Genomic DNA, 25,180 nt, shown 5'->3' with positions numbered 1-25,180 from the left:
GTTCCAGTCGAACCCAAGACATGCTAACCTTTGGTACACAAAGCCAACACGTTACAACTAACGAGGGGACTGGCAAGAGAGAAGCAAAATTTACCCCATACAAAGTACAAGCAAAAACTACCTTGCCCCTTGTGAGTTGGAAACTAATGTTTTCCCTTCCATATACAAGAAAAGACTTGTCGATGAACTTGGCTGCTTGGACATGCTTCTGTTAAACTAATGGGTGGATGGAAATGTCCGGGATTCATCACTAAACACAATATATGCTGTTCATCACATTGAAATTCATTCATGGCAGCCAAGTTAAGCATATGATTAAACAATATATGGCCTATCCAACTTAATCATCACCACACAAATAAAACTCAGAAGATTCAATAAACTCAAAGCTGAAAGTAGATATGTTATACTCCAGTAACTTCATAATATGTACAATAGTAAAAATTTTGGTCTCTGAGACCCATCAACGTATTATCACGGTTTAACTCACGCATAACATAGGTATAACAACACTATGTCCAGCCGAGCATTCTTGTAAAATACCTGTACACTAAACGCTGTACATGAAATCTCCTGGACTTTCATGCTTGTAACTGCTCACCAAACGCAGGGTGTGTCCTCCCCAGGCATTAAAGGAGTCCTACAAAGAGGGCATGTAATGTTCCAGTAGTTCAACCACTTTTCCAAGCAAGTTTTGTGGAAAAGATGGCCGCAAGACAAGTGGTTTATCTCTGATTCGGGCTCAAACTCAGACAGGCAAACTGGGCATTCATGTTCTGGCTGCTTGAAACTACACACAGTGTCAAACCGAATTGCTGGGATTCGGCTCCTGATCTCCTCGATGCAACTAGCCGATGGACTGAGATGGAACTCAAATGATTCTGAGGCGATTTCAGTGGAGTCTGTTGATGGGGGTGACGATGCTGAGGACGACGTTGAGGATGATGATGATGAGAGACGGATACCAACTACATGCAGGACTGATCGGATTATGCCTTTGACAATGGAGATTGACAGGGCTGTGTTTACTAAAAGCACACATAGAACTCCTTCTGATGGAGCTGGTAGACTTGAGAGTCCCATTTTGATCAAAACAGAAGTTCCAAGGGGATCAGATTTGTAAATACAAATGTATTTTAAACACTGGAAGGTCCAAACTCAGCTCAAACAAGTCAAAGATTGTTTAGGGACAGGGAAACCAGAATGAACTGGCAGAGACACAAAAGGGGAGATAAATTATTATATCAGTTTGATGAGTAGGAGTTTAGTCATGTAAAGATGAAATGTCACCAAAATCTTCTTGATATCCAACCTGCAATACAACAAAGGGAAGGTATTAGAATTTTATATAATAGAGAAGAAAGAACGATGAAACCGAGAACAAACAGATTAAGCATAAAAGCTCAAAATTTCACTATACAAACAATTGGTATCAAGCACAAACAAAATTTGACAAAACTGAAAACGATCTTAATAAAAAATGATAGCTGTGAGATCATGAAGATGCAACCAATGGGATATAATTCTACCGATCTGCAGCAAACCCACAAAATACAGGTTCATGCAACCTGTGCACTAAAACTGAAATTCAATATTTTCTAATGTTAATGAAATGTTTTAAAAATAAAACTGAAATAACTCAAATGTTCAAAATGGTCAGTGGGATTGATGAAGAGTAGAAACTATATTCCCTCAAACCCAGCAGCAGTCAATAAAAATTGGAAGGAAGCAGAAGATGAGCATGTAGAAACAAAAATGGATCCTATTTTCGAAACCTTGTAATGCAATGAATAAGAAACCAATGCCAAAATTGGATAGAGAGGAACAGAAAAACCATTCAAAAGGCTTCTTTTTATCATCAAGATCTAACAAAACTGTGACCTTGACGAAGCTCAACACGGTCAAAATAGAAGATCAATACCAAATTAAAGACTAGAAAGATAGAACAAGCAACTTGATCTCAACACACAACCCAATTTCCTGGACAAATAAACCCCAGCAACCAAATGTATCATAAGGCAACTTGAGATCTATAATTCTTCCTACTAATCCTTCCAAAAACTTTAAAAATACCTTCTTTTGATTGCTAACAGAAAAAATAAATCATTTTCAAAAGAACCCAGAAAAAGAAAAAATGAATACATAAATAGAAAATAAATACTAGAGCTTTAACTGTAGCTGAGCTTCATCAGACTTACAGAGAGTGAGATTTTTGGAGCTTAAGCTTTTGGGTCCAGATAGAAACAGAATACCACCCAGAGGAGCTGAAGAAGAAGAAGAGATTCTTGGGAATTAGGCAGCAGTCACACACACACACATAAAAATATATATAGTTTTGTTTGACAATGGCTGCTCTGCACAATCTGTTTATATATAATGGCAAAGCCTCCACACCTACGATTACCGGCAAACTAACCCATGTTGTCTAATCATGGTTAGACTCCCGTCTTTTGCGGACTCCAATTTTCTCTTAACCATGGTTACTTTATATCAACACCTTCTGTTTACAGGCTTTTTAACCTTCTTTTCCATTTGCATATCTTAACTTACATGTCTTCTTTTGGTAACATTCTAGTTACACGCCCTTTTTTTTTCATACCTCTGTGTTCAATTTACCTACCTAGAATGGTATAATTTTAATACAGGATGATGTAATGGAAAACTTAATAGTAAAGTTCGCAAAGGGTGTGATTTTACCTAACTGGTTTACACTCTTCATTTTTATGCAAAACAGACCCTCTTCATATATTTTTTTCTTATACAATTGACAAGAGAGATTCATTATAGGATGTTCGGGTGTATGAATACATGCTCAAAAATTGCATTCTTGAATAAATTATTTTTAAAAAATCAAATGGGTATGCAGGCTGATTAATTCTTTCAAACGGCTATGTGTTCATCTTTCTCATCACATAAGAAACTTTACGATTTATGACCAAAAAAAAATTTTATTTTGACCACGTGATGAGAGAGATAAATATATAATTATATAATATTGATATAAAGAATAAAACTGATTGCGAAGAATAAAAAATTTGTGGACCATTTTACCATCCTACCGAATAGCTGAGATGAGTAGCATGATCCCACATTTCTCATATGGACATGTGTCATTGAACGTCTGATTACATGTCATCTTTCCACCAATTGTCGCGAAGCCAACGTGTCCCATTTGTACAATCTCTCAGTCACACTGGGTGTGTATGTATGTGTCTTCATTTCCTTGCGTTTGTTGGACTCACCCTCTCGCTGAAAACCAGCCCTTGCCTACGTGTCGGTTTTTCTGAGGAAGGCTGGAAAAACGACATGGGTAGTGGGCCAAAGGAGTACCCCAATCATCAGCACCATTGTCCAGGTGGCAAATGGGCAGTGAACTGTTTCTGGGACAACGTGTTTGGTTAAAGAAAAGCCAGATAATGTAGCCATGGACCATGCATGGACCATAGGGCTTGGATATATGCAGTTTGGATGAAGATGAAGAGGAGCCTTCCCTTTTAGGCTTTAGGCTTTATTTTTTTTTTTCCTTGAGGGCTTGAACTTTCACATCTTGTAGATTCTCTTTTTCCAATTTGGTCACCAAGAAAAGAGAGAGAGAGTGTCTTGTAAGTTACATTTTGTGTATTTTGTGTTAGATGCCTTTTGAATATGGAATCTGAGCTGATCCCATAAGAATGACAAAATATTATCCTTTGGTTTGGTAAAGATGGACTATGTGGTGGTTTATGCTTGTACGCAAAGAAAGACTAAAACTGTCAATGAGGATTGGTTCAATTAATAAGGTCTTCTACACTGTGTAACTCCACTAGTGTTTGAATTCTGCTGCCAGCCGTCCTCATTAGTGTGCAATCTGTAATTTTCTATATAAATTCATACTGATGGCAGTTAACAGTTGGATATCACACTTAAGTCCTTACGGCTAGAGATTGTGAGTCTGCCATGACGCTGATGGTGAGAGTAACCAATCTCTCCCTAAACTTTTTTTCAACAAAAAATAAAAAGAAAGACCGAAAGTATATGAATATATATATATATATGGTCACTTGCCCCACATCAAAATGTTTTGTCTACATGCAAGGAATGTGTTTCATATGCACATAATGTTAACACGAAGGTGAATTAATTCTTTCTATGCATGCAGGCGTAAAATACTCTACCACTAAAGTCATATCTCTTCACAACACTTTTTATTTGTGTGGGTTGAAAGAATCAGCGCATAAACTGAGAGAAAAATAAATGGAGTTTTTAGGTTTCGCACCATATACAATATACACCTGTAAATATGCAACCACATGTCATTACTGATCTTGCTCACGAAATCAGAAAATCAATCACCAATCAATTCAAAATTACTTAGACAGCTTTGATTGAAGTGATTTTGGAATGATTTTAACGCTGCTCACCATACTTTGAAACTGCTAAATTATGATTATGATGTGGACACATCGATCTAGCTCCCAAACTTTCAAGAACATTACGTAGATAACTTCGTCTTTGAAAATGCCAGCTTCCCAATTATGATTGATAGTGATATTATTATAATTACGTAGATTACCAATGCAATATTTTAAGGTGCTTTTTTTTTATGGAGAAATTCAAACTCATGTGTAAAGGAACGAGTACACTAACTTAAATCCATACCTTTCATGAAATTTGGATGTATTGTGTTTTTACCTTTCTTGAAATAATATTACTTGTTACCATACATGAACATTGTTGGTGACTCCAATTAATGGCTATTAGCTGGTACGCCCACAAATGGACATGGCCTTGCACATGCACAGTTTGTAACATATATACATAACCTGGAAACAAAATATATTAAAGCCTGACAAAGTTACAGATCCGACGTGCATCAAGAACAAAATTGATGATGATATACATATATATATATACACACGTATATATTTGTCTCCTGGTCATGAATAAAGGAGTGGAGAATCGAGATTTCTGGGTGTCTCATTCTCCACCAAGACTCTAAATCTCTTACAAATACAACATGATGATAAATGCTATGCACAATATTGCATTGCATGCACCTTCAGCATCTAGCATATTCGCTACACACACCATCTGAACTCTAAACCCTAAACCTGAATTCTGATCATAAACTAGATTACATTTTTCATGTGAAAGATTTTTAAATCATCAAATGGCTTCGAAAAGTATTATAAAACATGAAATTTAGGATGATAAATTATAAGTAAAGTGGTGAAGAGTAATTATGCATGCATCGAAATCCCGTGTTCAGTTTCGTTGTCTCAATATCATAGTATTACTTACAAGAGAAAAGGAAAAAGAAGAAGAAGAAAAAGTGAGAGTCGTGCAGTGCAGTGCCAAGTTCATTGAATCGAACATCTGGCCAAGGAGGTGATAGGAAAAGCCTGATAATGATATGGTATCAGGTGAATTTCACGTGCTCATCCATCTTTCTTATCTAATACTTCTTGTCCATTACCCATTTATAAAGCTCACGTCTTGTAAGTTGTTACCATCTTGGCTGCTTGCCTGCCTGTGGACGGACATTCTTCACTCTCACACATTATTTATTCATATCATTTATCCAAACCAATGTCTAAAATATCAATGGTATTAAAAATATCGGTAGTTTAAAAATATGGAAATTTTGATGGAAATATCTAGATATTATCGTATCGATTAAAATTGAATAAAAACCACCGAAATTGTAAGAAAAACTTGAAATTTTTTATTGAAACTTTGGAGGATGTTTATTTAGTCAATTATCTATTAGTTTATCACAAAAAATTGGAAGGAAATACATTGCATGATAGACTTAACTGATTTAAGTTGATTATATAGTGAGCTAACAAACACTGTGAGTGTAAAAAATATGTAGTAATTAATGAAAGAAGATTAAACACACCATAATCATTTATATATAATGATTTACTATAATATTTTACATTTTATACATTGCATAGTAAGATACATGAGTAACTTAGTACTATATAGAGTTTCCCTTTGTGTATTATCACAAAAACATAAGCAACTTGGTGGTTAAGGAGTTGGAAAAGTGAAATGGCAGAGATTCAAATCCCCTTTGCGTGTGTACTTTGTGTAATTATTTTTTTCCCTCTTTAATTACTATACTTGTATTGGATCAGAGAGTGTGGTGGGATAATATTTCTAAACTAAAATGTTCATGTGAAGTGTACTCAAAATTGCTAGAACATCACTTTGGAAATTGTTTACTTTAACCGAATTCTTTATTTTAAGCACTTCATAAAATTCAAAATAAGAAGTGAAAGGTAAAAGTCAATTTTCATCTCAAGTCATCTAACTCTCTTGTTCATGACAATTAAGTCATTATGTTACATTCCGCCAATTTAAAAGTCAATTTGAGAAGTAAAATCGTCAATTTGACAATCAATATCTTCTAAAACGACCTACCCAGCTCTCTATTACCCATTTTCCCCCAAATTGAAGCTTTATTTCACCTATCTATTTCATTTCTCTAAAATTGAAACCTTAATTCACCAAAATCCCCAAATTTGAACCATAACCCGTCAATATAACCTCAATTTAGCCCTAATTTTGTCTATGGAGCTTATAAGGCCATCTCCAACCATGTTGGGGCTAAACTCAAATTTGCACCCTCCAAAATACAACTATTCATGTATTTTCAGGACTCAAAAAAAAATTTCCTCTAACCTTGCAGACTCATAATTTGAGTCTGCAACTTTATTAAATTGTTTAAGAATGATTAACCCATAATTTTTTTTTCTCGTTAATTTTTCTTGACATTATTTTTGTTTCAACATTCGTGATTTCATTTTCTAAACATTTTAACCTAAAAAAAATTAAAATTCCAAAACATAATAGAATTTCACTTTAACATAAAAACAAGTACAACACCATACGTATGCCTGGAATAAATTATAAAAGTGGTTGTGTGATTTTAATGAATTATGTGGTTTATCATTGAATTTAAAAAAAATAAACGACAATCATAATAAAGATAAACGATAATTATAAATAAAAGGGAGAAAATATATAAAAGTGGAAAAGGAAAACAAAGGGATAATTATAAAATATAGTTGTCGGAATTATAAATAATTATATAAAATTAAAATAAATAAAAAACCAGCACATCACAATTTTTGAAAATATAGCCGTTGTTGGTATCAACTTGCAAAAGCCAACATTTCACGAGGAGCCCAGCTGTTGATGGCCAAACATCAAACATTTCACGTGGGGCCCAGCTTACTTTGGTATTCACGTGGGCTTCTAGGCCAGGAAAAAAAATTAGCTAAGTTTGGGCCCACTTAAAATACCAGTCCATGCAATACTTGGACTGAAATTCCACCCCACATTTGAGATTTCTCAAATTTTCACCCCCCAAAATACATGGGTTGGAGAAGATTTTTGGACTCAAAACTCAGAACTTAGGTTTCCACCCCTTAGGTTGGAGATGGCCTAATGGACTCAAAAGTTAGGTTTGCTCTTAAAAAGTACGTCACGTGTCATTGCATGATTAAAATTGATGATAAATGTGATGAAATGACTGAATTAGCACAAATGAAATAGTTGGATGACAAAAATGGAATGAAAATTAAGTAGAGGACCAAAATGAAACACTCAAGTATAAGTTCAAGGGCTATTGCATTTAAAACCCTGCTTTTGAAATATATTGAAAGTATTGTTACACCAAAAAGTACTTAACAAGGTGCTATTATCTTCTCAAATTTAGGAACTCCTAGTTGTTGCTATTATAGGAGTAAAATAACTAGTTGTTCATCCGTTTTGTTTTTATTCCTGTGATGGAAGGTCAAAGTTCCCCATTGCCTTGAAAATCATTGATTGGTCAGCAAGCCAACTTTCTTTGGTGTGCGAGCGTGCCATTGCTTGCAATGAAAAATCCTAGCAGACTTCTTTGAAACAGATAACTTGCGCCCCAAGTTACTAATTTCTAAACAAGCAATTATGAATTTGGGTGAGGAATATCTCCCAAGTAAGTTCTTTTCCTGCCTCAAGCTGGTGAGGACTTCATAATTTATCATAGTATAAAATTGGTAGTTCTTGGTAGAATAGATGATAATAAAGTGGACTGTTTTAGGCAGAACTGCCTTTTACAAAGTTAAGAAGGAAAAACCAACTCTAAAAAGACAAAAAAAAGATGGCTGGAATCCCATTTCTGCCTGGGTAGAAACTTCTGATCCAGGTTGGACTGAGCTGTTAACAACTTCGATTGCTTAGCTTCAGCTGTAAATCGATACCAAAGTTCAATTTTGGCAGAGCTTTAATTTACTTCAAGCCTTGGGAGACTTTTGAGCGGGCAGAACTGCGGTTTCTTTAGTCTGAAGGGGTAGAAGTGGTTGGACTTGAGGACTTAATGAGCTGGAACTGCACTGTAAAATTTGTTGAGGTTTTCATATTTGTGAAAACTCAAACTCTGCTTGTCTTGGCTTTTGCTGAACCAAATTTGTAACGAGAGGAGTCTCGTTTTGAATGACTTATTTCTATGAGTTTGAACTTGGAAGTTCTGATCTACAGCTGGCTTCTTTTGTGGCTCAAATGAGCTTTTGGTTGCTCCAGTTCGTTTTGAAGGTTCTCAGTGATCAAGTGATCATTTTGAGTTTTTTTTTGCCTCTGGTTGATTTTATTTATTTTTTGATTGTTTGATTGATTGTTGAATTGACTGTCCTCTTGAGTGTTCAACTTCTCCTATATTTATAAGAAGTGCTTTGAAGTAGGGTTTCTTTCTTTTAATAATGGGCGGCAAAAAATTCTCAAAAAGATCTTTCATTTTTCTATACAAAGAAGAAGAAGTTTTTATCAATTTCTAGCAGATAGGCTTTCGATAGTCAGTTCTTTTTAAGACCAATCATTTCTCTATTTTTGTTGAAAGAGAACCTAACCCCTCTTTAATTTCAACTGCCTTTTTTCCGGTTTGAACAACTTCCTGTTTTCCTGCTTATATTTTTTTTGAGAACTTTAGCATGTGTATCCTTTGAAAGATGATACTTTCTTTGGAGTAGAAACAATATCTCTGAATATATAAAAGGGTTTTGATCTTTGTGGTGGCAGAGATTTCAGAGATGTCCTTTCTTTTTGCCTGCCTCTGTCAACTTTCTTATCAACCTAGTTGATTTTGTTTGACTTTTCTAAGTCAGAGAAAAACAATCACGTGTGTTTGTTTCCTTTTGGGTTTCTACTTTTTACTTTGATCATGCCAAGCCCAATTTAGTTTCTTCGAAGCCCAAGCCTGAGATAGGTTATGGGCCGGGCTTTTGTTGGATTTTGGACCTTTGGTTCATGTTTATTTTCAGAGTCTAGACTTCTTGGGCCCAACGTTGTTGTCTTTGTTATTCTGGGCTCTGTAGCGTTTGGGCTGGGTGCGCAAGATTTTGGCCCAAACACTAGTTCACTCTAGTGTGGTTAGAACTACTCTCTATCTCCTTATACTGAGAAACTCCTAGATGTTTCCTAAATTTTTCTTTTTGATAAGAGAGCTAAAACTCATTGTATGAATTCAAACAAGGGCTCAAATACCCATTACGAATACCATGGTGCCATGTATAAGTCCCGCATTGGAAACTATCTAAATAAAGTACAACGTATAATAAATGGTTTCACTACTAATATCACCCGAACCTTTTGTGATAAAACCTCACACATACTAGGCTTTGTAGGTGGTTAAGATGGGGACAATATCGATGTTGCTAGTAGTGGATTGATGGTCCGTCTCTTTGAAATTTAACATGGTATCAAAGCAAGCTGATTGACTGGGACTTTACCCTTACCCAACATGTGGTGTTCACATGTTAGGCTTGAATGTTTATTCTTACCCCTTACCCAATACGCAGTGTTCACGTGTTGGGTTTAATGTTTAATTCCGATGTTGACTTGGCTCTATGTGTGGCCCACTATGTGGTGGTCCCACATAAATGGGCGTGTTGAAGAATGTAAGTTCCACTTCGGAAACTTGACTAAATAAAATATAACATATAATAAATGGTTCCATTACTAATATCACCGATGCCTTTTATGATAAAACCCCAAACCTACTGAGATTTGTAAGTGATTAAATTAGGGATAATAATGGTGGTGCTAGTAGTGGACCGTTGACCGGTCTCTTTAAAGTTTAACAAAGATAACATAAGGGGAGATCTTTAAGAAGGTTATATCCCAAGTCTTTATATATATAAGTGATAGTCTAAATGAGGGGTTACTCACATACACACACGAGCTAAGGTGTCTCGGGAATTCGAAACTGAGACCACTGATATACAAATCAAGGTCTTTTTTCACTAAATTAGACTTCATTGACAAAGATGTTGATTTATTCTAAGAGTAAGATATGGTTGAAACACATTTTCCTAATAAGTTCTATTAGTTAGGCCCTAACTGCATAGGCAGAGCATTTCATATTTACATCCATGACTAATATATGACCACTAAATCCAAGTGTCAAAGGTTAGCATTGGTAATAGTGTTTGAGCACTTAAGCTGAGAGAGTGGCATGACATGAGCATTGAGCATTAATCTGTATATCGATTACTACAATTTGAATATTTCCTTCTTTTCCATCAAAAGAAAAAGAAAAATGTTAGAAAGAGTGACACGCAACAAATGCATACTTTTCTTAAAATCCGGTCTTTTTTCTCAGTTTTTTAATACTTATTTGTAATGGCGGATTTAGGATTCTGAGTTTAAAGGGTTACAGTGTAAAAATGTTGAAATTTTTTTAATAAAAAATAAAAAATAATACTACAAAGCATAAAGATAGCACATTTATTCAATTCTTCAAAAATTATGATATAAGTACGACACTTATACCAAAATTAAAATAATAGATTTATTAATTCTTAGAAATTATTATTGTACTAATATATTAGTTAAATATATCACTGAGTATAGACTAAAAGGTTAAAGGGGTTTTATTAATAAACATTTGGACCAGACTTTTTAAGAAGACATACAAGTTATTAATAAAACTTTGGGCCATACTTATACATGGCACATACATTTTAAAAAAACCTACAACTAGTGAAACGGTGAGTTTCAACTAAAATGAGGCATAAACTAGGCAAAATTGTTAGACGTGTAGATGTCTAACCCATTAAAGTGTGGTCTTATAATCATCAAAGGATTCTAAGACTTGATAGCAATTAGGAGTTCAAAACAACTAAACCTGCAGCTCTATAAAGTTAGTGTTTTAAGGCTAATATAAGAGCTAGAAGGATTCCTATCTTAATTGTGGATTAGAAGTTATAAACCTAATGCAATAAGGACTTCTTAAGAGTTTCTTGATGGGCAAGACTCTTAGGAAGATGCATATAAATACAAGTGCCCCTGCTCAACCGATCAAGCCAACCAACACAAAAGAATTCACCCCATCTAGAATGAGTGTATGAAGGGATCGGATTGAGGAGATGTGCTCTTGTATATTCTCGATGTGTGTTCTATCATGTGCAGTCATTAATATAGTTTACATGTGGTATCAGAGCCTAGGCTGCATGTTTTGGAACCAAAAGAAATCACCCATCCTTTCAGCCACTGCAATTAGGCGGCATTTTGCCAAAGACGAAAAGTTGTTCCTCTTTTACTGCCTCTTGACAGGGCCTCCAATTTTGGTTTTGAGGCATCTTTTCGAAATTCAATTGCGTTGTGGGGAAAATCTTGGATGCACGGAGGGCTTCCTGATTTTAATGTCTCGACTTCTGATGTACCTGACTCAAATTCAAAGATTCTAGAAGACATATCAAAGGGTCTCCAATATGGCAATATAAGCTTACGAGGTATGTATGAATGACCTATTCTATATCTGTTTCTCATCAATAGACGTGCATGCAAAAGGCTAAAATTGCCTATACATAGGAGTTGCACAATAGAATTGGCTCATCTTAATATAATTGTTGTGAGATTTTAAAAACGGAAGGAACTTGCTCACCTATTTGGACATTGCAAATTATACTTTGAACCATTATATATGCATGAAAACCTTTTTGTAGGCTGGGTAATACTTTTGTCTCTACCAAGCAAACATATAATTGAAAATGCCGCAAGCTACAGTTACTAATTACTAATAATTGTGTTGGCTAAAGCATATAAGTTTCTTTTTTATTTTTAGATATCGCATCTGTCATGAATTGTTTTACGTACCATGACTTATTTGGAGAAATCCATTTTAGCGATTCTCTCATCAATCATTTTGCGCTATGATCTAGATTTCTAGTGTTAATTTTAATATCATCATGTTCTATGGCATATTAAATTTTGGCCTCAAGTTTTGATCTCAGGCATGCTTAATATATCTGATTTGCGGTATAAAGAATATATGTGTGTATAATCAGAGTTTAAGGCAATACTAAACTAAAGCATCACACGATCAAGAATTCTATTTTGCACATGATTTCATTCTATCTAACCAAGCTGAGTTTCAAGTTTTTAAAATCAATGCCAACAAAGAACGGCAGAAGTTATGAATCGACCGACGTAGAAAGTAAAGACGACGATTTCAATAAAAACCGCCGTTTTTACTCATAAAATAATACGACGAGGTTTTCGTATAAGACGCCGTATAATTACAAACAAATCCACGGCTTTAAAATACAAAATATCGCCGTATTAAATTAATGTACAACGACGGAAAATATAAATATATGGACGTCATTCTCGTATAGTTCTACGACGTTATCTTTAAATCGTACAATAAAATTTAACGTCGTATTTATTCATTTTATACGTCGTACCTTTAATTTTAACCGTCGTCTTAATAAGAATTTTTGTTAACAATTTTTTTCTTTGATTTTCTTATCCTACGTCGGTAGATCTACTTAATGACAAGAATTGAAATAACCACGACGGTTTATATAGAAAACCGCCGACATAATCAGATTTGTCTGAGATCCAAAGGGTTACGAAATCTTACCAGATGGAACTCTGTTCCACATCATAATCTTAACAGATGACACAGATTTGCAATCAGAGAGACAATTTTTTGGAAGTTGATGATGTGTGTGCGTTTGTGTATCTACAAATATTATACCTAACGTCGTTGCAAATTTGCAATCAGAGAGACAATGTTCAACGACGGTTATATTATACCTAACGATGTTTAAAAAACAAATCAACGTCGCTAAACAAATATATTACGTCGTCTTAGTCTTACTTAAGACGACGAAAAACGACGACAGTAATAAAAAAACAGTCGTTGTTTTTATATTCTTATTTTGTTTAAATCTGTCCTCCAAAAAAGAAACTTTCCAGAACATTAATTTCCTTCATTTTAAATTTCCTCCGGAAAAAAAAACTCTATTTATAACGCACTGTAATTGAAAAATAAACTGAAAGGTCACGGGAAAAAAATTTCTATTCATAATTTAACAATTCAAATCCACGTCGGTTATATTAAACCTAACGACGTTAAATGAAAAGATTCCACGTCGCAAAACAAATATTGCGTCGTGTTAGTTTATGGTTTCTTTAATAGTTTCAGTTTCTTTAACAGTTTGGTCCTTTATCTTTCTGCAGGACTTGTATAGTTCAAAGCATTGACTTGTATAGTTCAGAGTATAGTTCAAAGCACTGATTCGATTGCTCATGCTTTATGGCATTCATGAAGCCATTTCTATTCTTTATCGCATTCTTGAAACCCATCTTCTTCTTCTGAAGCTCTACGGATAAAGGAAGAGGCTATCACAAATCTGACGGATCTTCTTAGCCAAGAAAATCAAGCAGAGGATCAGGCACATCTGATCTTCAGATTTCCCTGAGAAGCGAACTTTCCTTCGACAGCGAGTGGAGGCCAGGCTTGCATCTCTTTTGATGGAAAGCAAGGAGTATTCAGAAGCACTAAATGTCCTATCAGGCTTGATCAAGGAAGTGAGAAGGCTAGTTGACAAGCTTCTTCTTGTGGACATAGATTTGATGCGAGTAAGCTCAATTTCTCTTTGAGAAAGACATCCAAATTACTGTCTTTGAGATGTGAGAGACAGTGTCTCTGAGAGAGGAAGAACTTGGAACCCTAAATGTAAACAGAAAATGAATGAAAGCGACAAATTTATAGAATAAATTTTTAAAACCAACGGCGGTCCTTACAAAAAAACCGCCGTTTAAATTTTAAAATCAACGTCGTTATGAACGACGTATATTACATAAATCCACGTCGGTACATTAATAAAACCGACGTGTTAAATGATCTACCATGACGCGAGTTATTACTTATGTACTTTAATTTTTGTGTTTACTACGACGGTACCTACAACACTACTGTCGTACTTATTTACCACGTCCGAAGTTAAACGTACTGTCATATTTTGTAATTTATACGTCGTAGTTATATGTAACCGCCGTATTATTTTTTGAAATGGTTTTATATGTAAGCAACTTTTCGTGTACCTGTCTTACACATGCACTGTTTCCAAACCCGATTAAAAATTTCAATCTCCCAGAGAAAACTTTTAGACTTTTTTCCTTGTCAGAGCACTTTCAGAGTATCTCATCGTCTTCCTCTCGTCTTCTTCGTCGTCTCTGAACTTAAACATCGATCGTCTTCCTCTTGCTTTCATTGCACGCAAAAGGTAAGCTTTCATTTTCACTATTTTGGTTGCTGTTTTGCATGCTCATACGTTTTTTGTTTGAAAAATCTTTTTACCTTTTTTCTGGCCAAAATCATTTTACTTCTTTCCAAGTTCGAAAAAATATACAGACAAAGAGGGAAAGTTTCCAACTTTGAAGACAACTACCTCAACTAAATAAGACGACGGTAGCTTCTTATTTACGTGGTTAAATATGTAGACCACGACGGTTCGTCAGTCGTTCTAGCGTCGTCTGAAAATTGACAAAGTTGTTTTTAAAATTATAGTCTTTTTTTTTTATTTGCTTGTTTAATTGCAGGTTTGATTTCTCTGGACAATGGTTTTTATTTTTCCCTAATGTGAATGTTAATACCACGACGTCATAATAAAATACCGTCGTCTATATATGATTCCAAAACTTTCTTTCTTGGCCTTGTATTTTATCAAATTAGAAAACAAAAATCATGGTTCAGAAAAATCAAATCTGCAATCAAACATTCACAGAGAAAGAAAGAAGGGTTTTGGATCCTTATATAGACGACGGTATATTACTACTGACGTCGTGTGAACATCAATACCACGACGTTATATAAATATTCCGTCGTTTATAGTTAATTATTACGTCGTTTGTAGTTAATTATTTCGTCGTTGTTTAATTACCTTGGTTTTAAACATTTATTACGTCTGATATTATTTCATTGCGTCGTTTAAAATCATATCATACGTCGTATTTTATTAATAACCGTCGTTTGTGTTCTTAATCTTTTCTTGAAATATTTTCACTTGCAGTTTTGTCTGTAAAAATGGTTTCTCACCAAGACCAAAGTAAGGATTCTGGCTCCAACAAAAATGGAGGTAAGGAGCAAGTACCTCCTCAAGAGAAGTCTTCGAAGAAGATGAAGTTTGCTTCATCATCTGCTGATACAGAACCAACCAGCGCGACAACAATCTCTGATGATTCAAAGGCTGGTCGAGGTATGAGCACAATGCCTCGTGTTGTGAAGAGAAAACTTCAGAAACTGAGGCCAATTGTTGAGTACAATAAAAGGGGGAAAGGAATTGGCCAAGCACACAGTGAGATGCAGTCCTATATTGGTGTGTTGGCACGCTCCAGAGTCCCACTTGTGGACTTGAAATGGGCTCAAATCCCCAAGGATATAAAAGAGCAGATTTGGGAAGCAGTTGACATTGCTTTTGTAGTAGGTCAAGGGGGCAAGAACTCTGTCTTAGCTTCTGCTGCCAAGAAATGGAAGGATTTCAAGTCTACACTAACGAGGCATTATATCCTTCCATACACCAATGACAGGGAGAGATTAAGCCAACCCCCTGAAACATATAAATTCATAGAGAAAGCACAATGGGATGCCTTTGTAGCTTCAAGGCTATCCAAAGATTTTGAGTCTGTGCATTCTCAACATGCACAGATTAGGGAGAAACTCGAGTACAATCATCGATTGTCTCGAAAAGGATATGCTGGTTTGGAGGATCAATTAGAGGAAACCATGCCTGGGGTAGAAATTGATCGATCTACCTTATGGAAGAGAGCTAGACAGGACAAACATGGTAACATCCCTGATCCAAAGGTGGCAGAGAAAGCAAAATTAATTGTAAGCCTACTCACTCTATTTTAAATTTTTATTAAACTGTGAATAATTCTTATTACGTCTTATGTTATATTTGGCGTCGTGTGAATGATATTACCACGTCGACATTTTTTAAAACACGTCGTTAAAGGTCTAAATAGGAATCACAACTCTGTTTTCTGTAATTATAGCATAAGATGTCGGTGGTTCAATTTCGCGTCGTCTGTATTGAATTACTACGTCGAAATGTTTTAAACAACGTCGTTAAAGGTGTGAATATTGAATCATCCCTCTGTTACATAAGACGTCGGTGGTTTATTAATTTCGTCGTTTTAAAGAAATAACCACGTCGGTATAACTACCGTCGTGATAAATTATAATAACGTCGATTTATATGTTATTGCGTCGTGTGAAATTATATAATACGTCGTTTGTATATAAATAACCGTCGTGTGTTTTTGTTCTTACTTTTTTATATATCTTTGTTTCAGGATGATTTACAAAAACAAGTCTCGGAAGGCAAAGTCACCGTCTCTGGCAGCAATGATGTGCTGACCATGGCTTTGGGCCCCGAGCATCCAGGCAGAGTCAGAGGAGTAGGTGCTGGGATCTCACCAAAGCAATATTTCAATTTACCCAAACCACAGAGAGTGAGCTTTGACGACCGTTTGAAGGACAGTTTAAGAGTTCTCCTTCAAGAAGAGACTAGAAAGATGGAGGCTAAGGCAAGGGAAGAGGCTTTAAGGATGGAGGCTAGAACGAAACAATTGGTAGAGGCTGAGAGGGAGTATTTCCTGAGTCAGCTTTCCCAATTAATTCCCAATTTTGATCCAAGCATGCTTAAACCCAGAATTAGCCAAAGTCCCAAAAATCCAATGTCTGACAAAGCAAGCTGCTCTGGAGGTGATGTGAGATCCCAGCATTTTGAGGATGATACTGCCAAAAATGGGAAACATCAGGAAGAAAAGGTAACATATCTGAACTTTGAATTCTCTGTTTTTTTAAAAACCATTAGACGTCGTTATTATTAATAAAACCGTCGTTTGAAATACATACCACGACGATTTTAATAATAAACCGTCGTTTGTATTTCAATACCACGTCGTATTTAGTTTACTTGTTTTACACGCCATTAAACGTCGTTATTTTTAAAACTTTGTGGTTTTTAGACGACGGAGTTAATCATTTCCGACGTCATAGATGAAGAGAATAAAGAAGAAAAACAAGATGAAAAGCAGAAAGAAGATGACGACCAGGTATGTTCACATAACTTTGCCTTTTTTATTTGTTTTTCAAAATTCCAGACGTCGATATTTTTCTTTAAACCGTCGTTTGTTTACAACTTAGACGGCGGAATTGTTTTCTAAGACGTAATAAATAATTCACCACGACGGTTTTTTCACCGTCGTTTAAATTGTTTTCAGACGACGTTTTATTCCTTAAACCGTCGTTTTTATTGAATTACCACGTCATTTTTTTTTATTTCTTTAAACAGGTTACTAAAGTTGTTGATTATTCAATTATGGAGGCGCCATCTTCTTTACAAACCCTTTGTCGTTATGTGGAAACGACACTCGTGCCTCAGGATAAGACCCTGCACTTTACAATTGATAAGGAGGTCTTTGGTCTAGAGCGTGATACCTTCCTCCTGCCTGAAGATATTACACAATTTGCAGGCATGGAGGAAATAGGAGCTACAGTCATTGCTGTATATATGAGGTTTGTCATTCTAAAATAATACGTCGTTGGTTTATTTATTGCGTCGTCTTAACTAACTAACCACGTCGTTAGTATGTACCGTCGTGATAAATTTATTATAACGTCGTTGTCTATTTCAGTACGTCGTGTGAAACCTTATAATACGTCGTTTTGTTATACATAACCGTCGTGTGTTTTTTTTGCGCTGACTTGTTTATATTATTTTATATATTTAGGTACTTACACGATATTTTAAAACAAGCAAATATGTGCACAATGGTTGGCTTTATCGACCCTGCTACAGTTAGTGCCAGCTCTGGCACAGTAGCTGACAGATCACGAATGGTAGCATCACGACTTCAGAAGACTGACGGTGAACAGATTTTCCTGATGCCTTACAATCCAGGGTTACTCTCCTTAACAGGATTTTGTTTTTATGATTTTCAATAAATGACAGCGTATAAACTAACCACGTCGGTGTTTTATTTTATTGAGTCGTTTGAAACGACTAACCACGTCGGTAGTTATTTATCGTCGTGATAAATATATAATGTCGTCGATTGCTACTTTATTTCGTCGTGTGAAATATTATAATACGTCGTTTTTGTAAATAACCGTCGTTTTTATATTAATTTTGTGCAGCCGTCATTGGATCTTGCTGATTGTAAGAGCAAAGAGGGAAACAGTCTATTTTCTGGATCCTCTGCCAGGATATCGTGTGGTCGATGAAGAGGCCAAAAACATCGTGAACAGTGCCATAAAAATTTATAATTCCCACATAGCCAGATCAGGCCGTAAGGCAGTCATTTGGAAAACTCTGTCAGGCACACCAAAGCAACCCAGCAATGTCGAATGCGGGTATTACGTGATGCGCTTCATGAAGGACATCATCATGGATCCTTCCTTGGGGTTTGAGAAGAAGGTAAGAAGAAATAACCTTCAAACATTTTACGTCATTTTTTGTATTATCAACGACGGTCATGTAAAATTACCGTCGTTGAATAGATATACTACGTCGGTTATGGTCGTCTGTGATTGAATTTCCTTTTATTTATAAACCCTAATAGTCATTGTTTTTATGCAGTATGCGAAGGGAAAACAGGAAGAGCCATACCCCCAAGAAGCAATTGATGAAGTCCGGAATGAATGGGCAGAGTTTGTTTGCCTTCAACTGGAATAGGGGAATTATTGAACACTTGATATTTATGTATAATGTACAAATTTTGTCTATAATATATAATGTAAAAATTTGTTGAGGTTTTCTTAAAGTAAAAACAAAAACAAACATACAAAATGCGTTACCGACGTGTAATAATTTTCCAACGACGTAATAAAGTCAAAAGCCGTCGTTTTTTGTGGTTTCGTTTTAAACAAATCCGACGTAAAAGGATATTTAGACGACGTTCTTTGAACAATGGAGTCGTTTATGGTTTACAACGTCTTCAATTTCTTAAGGGTTCAGGGTAGTACTTTGTAACGACAGCGGTTAAGTCGAGGAATATATATTTTACGTCGGATAGTTAAATATCCGTCATCGTTTCTCATTTAAACGACGTCATTTTAACAACTTAGTCGTCTCTTACAATTTACAACGTCTACAATTTATTAACACCGACGTGGTTTGTTGTTGTGATAAGAATATTTTATTATTTTTATATCAAAATATTCAAAATAAATTTAAAATAAATCAGAAAAATGCAAAGTGAACTCCTATGAAGTCATTGATATATTTTCTTCCCCCTAAAGCTTGAAAAAATTCATTTTGAATAACAAAAATTTAAAATGAACATCCAAAACAAAATTGTTTTGATGAGTCATAAAATCACTTCTAGTTTTATGGTTTAGGGTTTAGAGTCTAGGGTTTAGAGATTAGGGTTGTTATTTATTGGGGTTTATTTTTAAAGTAAAATTTTTGGGTAGTCTAGGGTATATATTAGGCTGTAAAACCATAAACCCTTTTATAAACTTAATTTTTAAAATTATATAATTTAGTTTTAAGGGTTTAGGGTATTAATTGTTAACGACGGTGGTTGAGTCGTGGAATACATATGTTACGTCGTGCAGTAAATTATCCGACATGGTTTCTGCGTTAAACGACGTCATTTTAATATGTAAGTCGTGTATTATAATTTACAACGTTTTCAATTTCTTAACCCCGACGTGATTTTTCAGTCGTCTTTATATCAAAATATTGAAAATAAATTTAAAATTAATCCGAAAAATGAAGCGTCAAAATAAACGGCGTTACGTTCAGTGTTTCCGTCGTGGAATATTACATTTACGTCGGTTCTTGTAGAACTTTCGCCATGGTTTTTCTTTCGACGTTTTAAAGAGCGCGCGCTCTAAAAATTTTCGCGCGCCCTAAATTTTTTTATATTTGGCTCTTATTCTTATACTTCTAACCCTGAACCCTAAAATTTTCAGATTTCGCGCAACATAACATTCGCTCTCTCACTTCTGCTCTAATTAAAAGTTGCACTCTCCAGGCTCCGTCGAATCTGTGAGCTCGTCCAACCTGTAAGTACAAACCCTATCTTCCCCTTGTAAATTCATTGAATGATATTAGGTTGTTTTGTTAAAGAGTTTTAGGTATATGCTTTGCGATCTGTTAATAATGTGCTTATAGGTATGGGTTCATGGATTTTCTGTTTAATGGGTTCATGGATTTTCTGTTTAATGGGTTCATGGATTACATTATCTGTTATGTTGAATTGGGAATGGTTTTAATTTTGTCGGATCTTTTAATCACCCTATGTTATGTTGAATTGGGAATGGATTTATTGTTTTCATGCTTGATTTCATGTATATGTTGGTTTCTTGCTTGGTTTCATATATATGTTGTGTTCTTAATGGGTTTTGGGTTCTTGAAAATAAACTGAGACACGACGCCTTTTTAGGCATACGACGACGATTACACGACGGTTTATGAAAAAACCGTCGTTGTATTACTTATACACGACGGTTTTTTCATAAAACGTCGTTTGTATTACTTATATTAGACGACGTCTGTTGAAAATCCGTCGTCTATATATGCCAAATACGTCTGTTTTTGTTTAAAACCCGTCGTCTCTGTTGTGTATTACTTGCTATTAGATCTTTGTATAATCTGCTATAGTGATGGTCATTGCCTGTATTTTCACTTTATTATAGATAATAGGTTATAGTGTCGGAGATGGATAAGTCATGGATGCACTCGGATAGAAGATCGAAGGCATATGAGTTTGGGGTGGAAGCATTTTTGAACTTTACTGTAGAAAATCAGGCGTGGTTGGATGGACGTTGTGCGTGACAATCATTTGGAAGTTGGTGATCTGTGTCTTTTTGTGTTGATTTCCAGCAAAAGTACACCTTTATTTGATCTTGTCATTTTCCGCTCTGGAGAAGATGCAAAGTGCACCAATGATGGGGAGCAAATAGTACCTACGAAGGAAGAAACTGATAAACTGGTGGGTGAGTTAGGCGGTCAAAATATTCGAGATGGGTGTGAAGATATATGGATTGAATGATGCTTATATAATTGGCAGTGTATGACATTAATTTTGTAATATATTGTAATGTGATTTCTTCACTTTCTACGTTCAAATAAAACACGACGTTATTGTGAACCAGTTATTCAGCATATTTACCGACGTCTTAAAGCAACGTAACAATGAAGAACCACGACGCTATTGTGAAGCAATTATTCAGGATATCACGTCGGGGAAGGATTAAGAACCGCCATGTAATTCAAAATAACACGACTCCAATCCCATAATACCGACGTCTAAAAAACGAGATATATAATCTGAACGTTAAAAAATACGACGTCATCATATATTTTCCACGTCGCAAGTTCTTTTATAAACGAAGAGGAACGAAATGAATTCCGACGGTAATTCATTATAACCGCCGTCTAATATCAATTAAACGACGTTATTTGTAATACGGCTCTCATCATAATCAACGCCGTCTATATGTTCTGTAATACGGCTCTCATTTATTTGGAACCGACGTTGTTTAGAAGTTCAACGTCGTCTATATTAATAAGTGCGTCGTGAGTAATGAATACATATAAATACAACGTCGACTACATAAATGCCACCGACGTTGTTTCGCATTTCAACGTCAACTATATAAATATATACGTCTTAAATAATGACACTGACAACTATTTCCACGTCATCTTTTTTAGAAAAATCGAAGTGAAAAATTTATTTCACGACGGTTGTTTGTAAATAAGCGACGTAGTATATTTCAATAACGTCGTCTTCTCATGTATTTAAAGACGTCATATTTTTTCTTGTCGTGAAAATTATATTTGACGGCGTAGTGTCTTAGTTGTCGTCGTTGTATGTCTATCTTGCGGCCTTGTTCTTTTAATATGTGTCATATTTTTCCTTTTTAACGACGGTTATTTGTTTGAGTTGGTCGTCTATTCTCATCCTCGACAATTTTTTAGAACTTTAGCAGACTAAACACGTCTGTTTTTATTTTTTTTGCGACGTTGTTTTATTTAATAACGTCTAATATTTATCGTCGTTGTTTGTTTCTGAAAATAGGACGTATAAATTTTGTAATACGACTCTCATATATTTGTAACCGACGTTGTTTCGTTGTTCAACGTCTACTCTATAAATACATACGTCGTAAATAATGACTCTGACAACTATTTCCACGTCATCTTTTATAGAAAAATCGAAGTGGAAAATTTATTTTACGACGGTTCTTTTTATATAGGCGACGTAGTAGGTATCAATAACGTCGTCTTCTAATGTATTTAAAGACGACATATTTTTTATTGTCGTGAAAATGATATTTAACGGCGTCTTATTTTAATTTTTGTCGTTGTATGTCTATCTTGCGGCCATGTTCTGTTAATATGTGTCATATTTTTCCTTTTTAACGACGGTTTTTTTAGAGAGTTGGTCGTCTATTCTCATCCTCGACTGCTTTTTTAGATCTTTTTGCAGTACAAAGACGTCGTTTTGTATTTGTTGATGACGTTGTATATTGTAACAACGACGGTGATTTAGCGTCGTGGTTTATGAGGGAAAAGATGACGGTGGATTCCACGACCATTGAAAAACCGAATACACGACGGTGATTTACCGTCGTCTTTTTGCTTTTTTGTAGTAGTGATTGTTTGGATATGTTAATTGTTATTTAATTCATATTTTCAGTTAATAGTGGTTAATCAATGACACTTTTACCTTTCATTGAATTTATGATTACTAATAAGCTTTAAGGTTTTTGTTTCAAGCTTGTAAGGTAGAAGGTAAATGAAAGGAAATTGCATTGGTTGATTGATATACCGTATGAGGTTATTCCCAAAAGTATTAATGGGAAATTTGATTCGATTTGGTTATGCCACTCATTTTCTATATGCAAAATCAGTGGGAGCCGAGTTTTATTCCACTTAATTTCATTATTTTCTTGGAGACAGTTCAGTTATTTTGTTCACTGCTGTTTGGTTCAATTCTTTTAATAAATTATGTGACTTCAGTTTTATGTTTATTATTCTTGACAAATGAATCCAGTTACATGTCATATTGCAGTATAGCTAGCTACAGTCACTGCATAAGACATGAATTCATACCAGAGTCATTAAGGAGAGATCTTGGTAATCTCATAAGGGAGGGCGTATGAATGAAAGTGACTTTGTAAACACAAATTAAGTTTGGTCATAATCATTCTACATTCTAATCTTGACGGAAGTCTCATGTGATCTTGGGAGCTCGTATGAGTAATTATAAAGACCTTGAAATATTGAAATGTTCAATAAGTCTTGATAGTTCCATGCTTGTTCTTTTGATTGACAGTGACTTGATTAGGAATTATAGTTGAATTGAATTCCATAGGCCTTACAGTAATTGATATTGAGTTCTTGATGATCATTAGACCAAGTGGGAGAATGTTAGACGTGTAGATGTCTAACCCATTAAAGTGTGGTCTTATAATCATCAAAGGATTCTAAGACTTGATATCAATTAGGAGTTCAAAACAACTAAACCTGCAGCTCTATAAAGTTAGTGTTTTAAGGCTAATATAAGAGCTAGAAGGATTCCTATCTTAATTGTGGATTAGAAGTTATAAACCTAATGCAATAAGGACTTCTTAAGAGTTTCTTGATGGGCAAGACTCTTAGGAAGATGCATATAAATACAAGTGCCCCTGCTCAACCGATCAAGCCAACCAACACAAAAGAATTCACCCCATCTAGAATGAGTGTATGAAGGGATCGGATTGAGGAGATGTGCTCTTGTATATTCTCGATGTGTGTTCTATCATGTGCAGTCATTAATATAGTTTACAAAAATCACCAACATCATCATCTTGGCTGCCTCTACAACCAAAAATAAATAAAATCAAGTTGTGGTGCTACCAGAGTAGAGCAGATGCGTCTGGAAGAAGTTTAGAGAACAGCACAAGGCAAGCCAACAAGGGACTTTCATTGAGCATCATGAACACAAAGGGTTGCTTAGATAACGGCCAAGGGGTCGCCGGTGGAGTCCACGACTAGATTTCCGGCATCCCAAAGGGTCGTGTGATCCATTTTGTCTTAACGTGCGTCTACCACTGCTTATTTGGATCAACTACAGTTTACTTCCAAATTATAGAGTTAATAAAAGTTCATACTCAATTTTTAGAGACCCGTTTGACTGATACCCCAACTTAATAAAACCTTTCAAAAAACACCCTCCATTAATAAGCCCTTTAAAAATTCTGTTAACGGATAATGTGACAAAAGTGAATCTCAATTTTTGTGTTGACGTAGCATCCAAGTAGACTAAAAATTAATAATAATAAAAATATATTTTAATAAATAAATAAAAAAAAGTAAAAAATACTTAAACCTTCTTTCTTAAAATACGTCACACGTGTGCTGTCTTGTATGCCTACCATAATTAGGGAAATAGTTCAAAATACCACCTATTTTATAATTTTTTGTCAAAATACCATCCCTTCCCAAAATTTTTAAAACTACTACCTATAAATACATCTTTATTGTAAACTGATTGCACCCATATCACATTTTCAGAAATTGGTTCTTTCTCAACGCTCTTGGCTCTGTCTCTCTCTTCAGCCCATCTGTCTCTGTCGCTGAGCTCTCTCCCTCGTGTAACTCTCTCTCCGATGCAATCGTCTTTCTCCCTCAGCGATGGCTGTTTATCCAAGCTTAACTCCACTGTTGACATCCACGAGGTACTGTTCATCTAACCCTCACCCATCTGGCAATAACAGGCACACTCCGTCACCCTCATTCATCACTCCGAAACGACGGCGTATCACAACTTCATTCTCATGGGTGCCGTAACTTAAACTTCCCAGACAATCTCCTTTCCCTCCTTCCTCCCTTCCCTCCTAACCTCCCTTCACCTC

The 25,180-nt window shown here is 35.3% G+C and overlaps 1 protein-coding gene across 1 annotated transcript; it reads right to left on the bottom strand.

The window, feature by feature from the left end:
* Positions 356 to 2,356, bottom strand: LOC18784070 (probable E3 ubiquitin-protein ligase XERICO). Its single transcript, XM_007215018.2, has 2 exons — positions 2,199 to 2,356; positions 356 to 1,312 (listed from the first exon to the last, which is right to left on the bottom strand). Exon 2 carries the CDS (start codon positions 1,081 to 1,083, stop codon positions 598 to 600), a length of 486 nt encoding a protein of 161 aa, XP_007215080.1. The 5' UTR covers positions 1,084 to 1,312; positions 2,199 to 2,356; the 3' UTR covers positions 356 to 597.

The sequence above is a fragment of the Prunus persica genome, chromosome G3 (assembly GCF_000346465.2).
Source record: "Prunus persica cultivar Lovell chromosome G3, Prunus_persica_NCBIv2, whole genome shotgun sequence".
NCBI classification, from domain to species: domain Eukaryota; kingdom Viridiplantae; phylum Streptophyta; class Magnoliopsida; order Rosales; family Rosaceae; genus Prunus; species Prunus persica.
The sequence above is the reverse complement of the archived record's forward strand: the minus strand, read 5'-3'. Positions and strand labels throughout refer to the sequence as shown.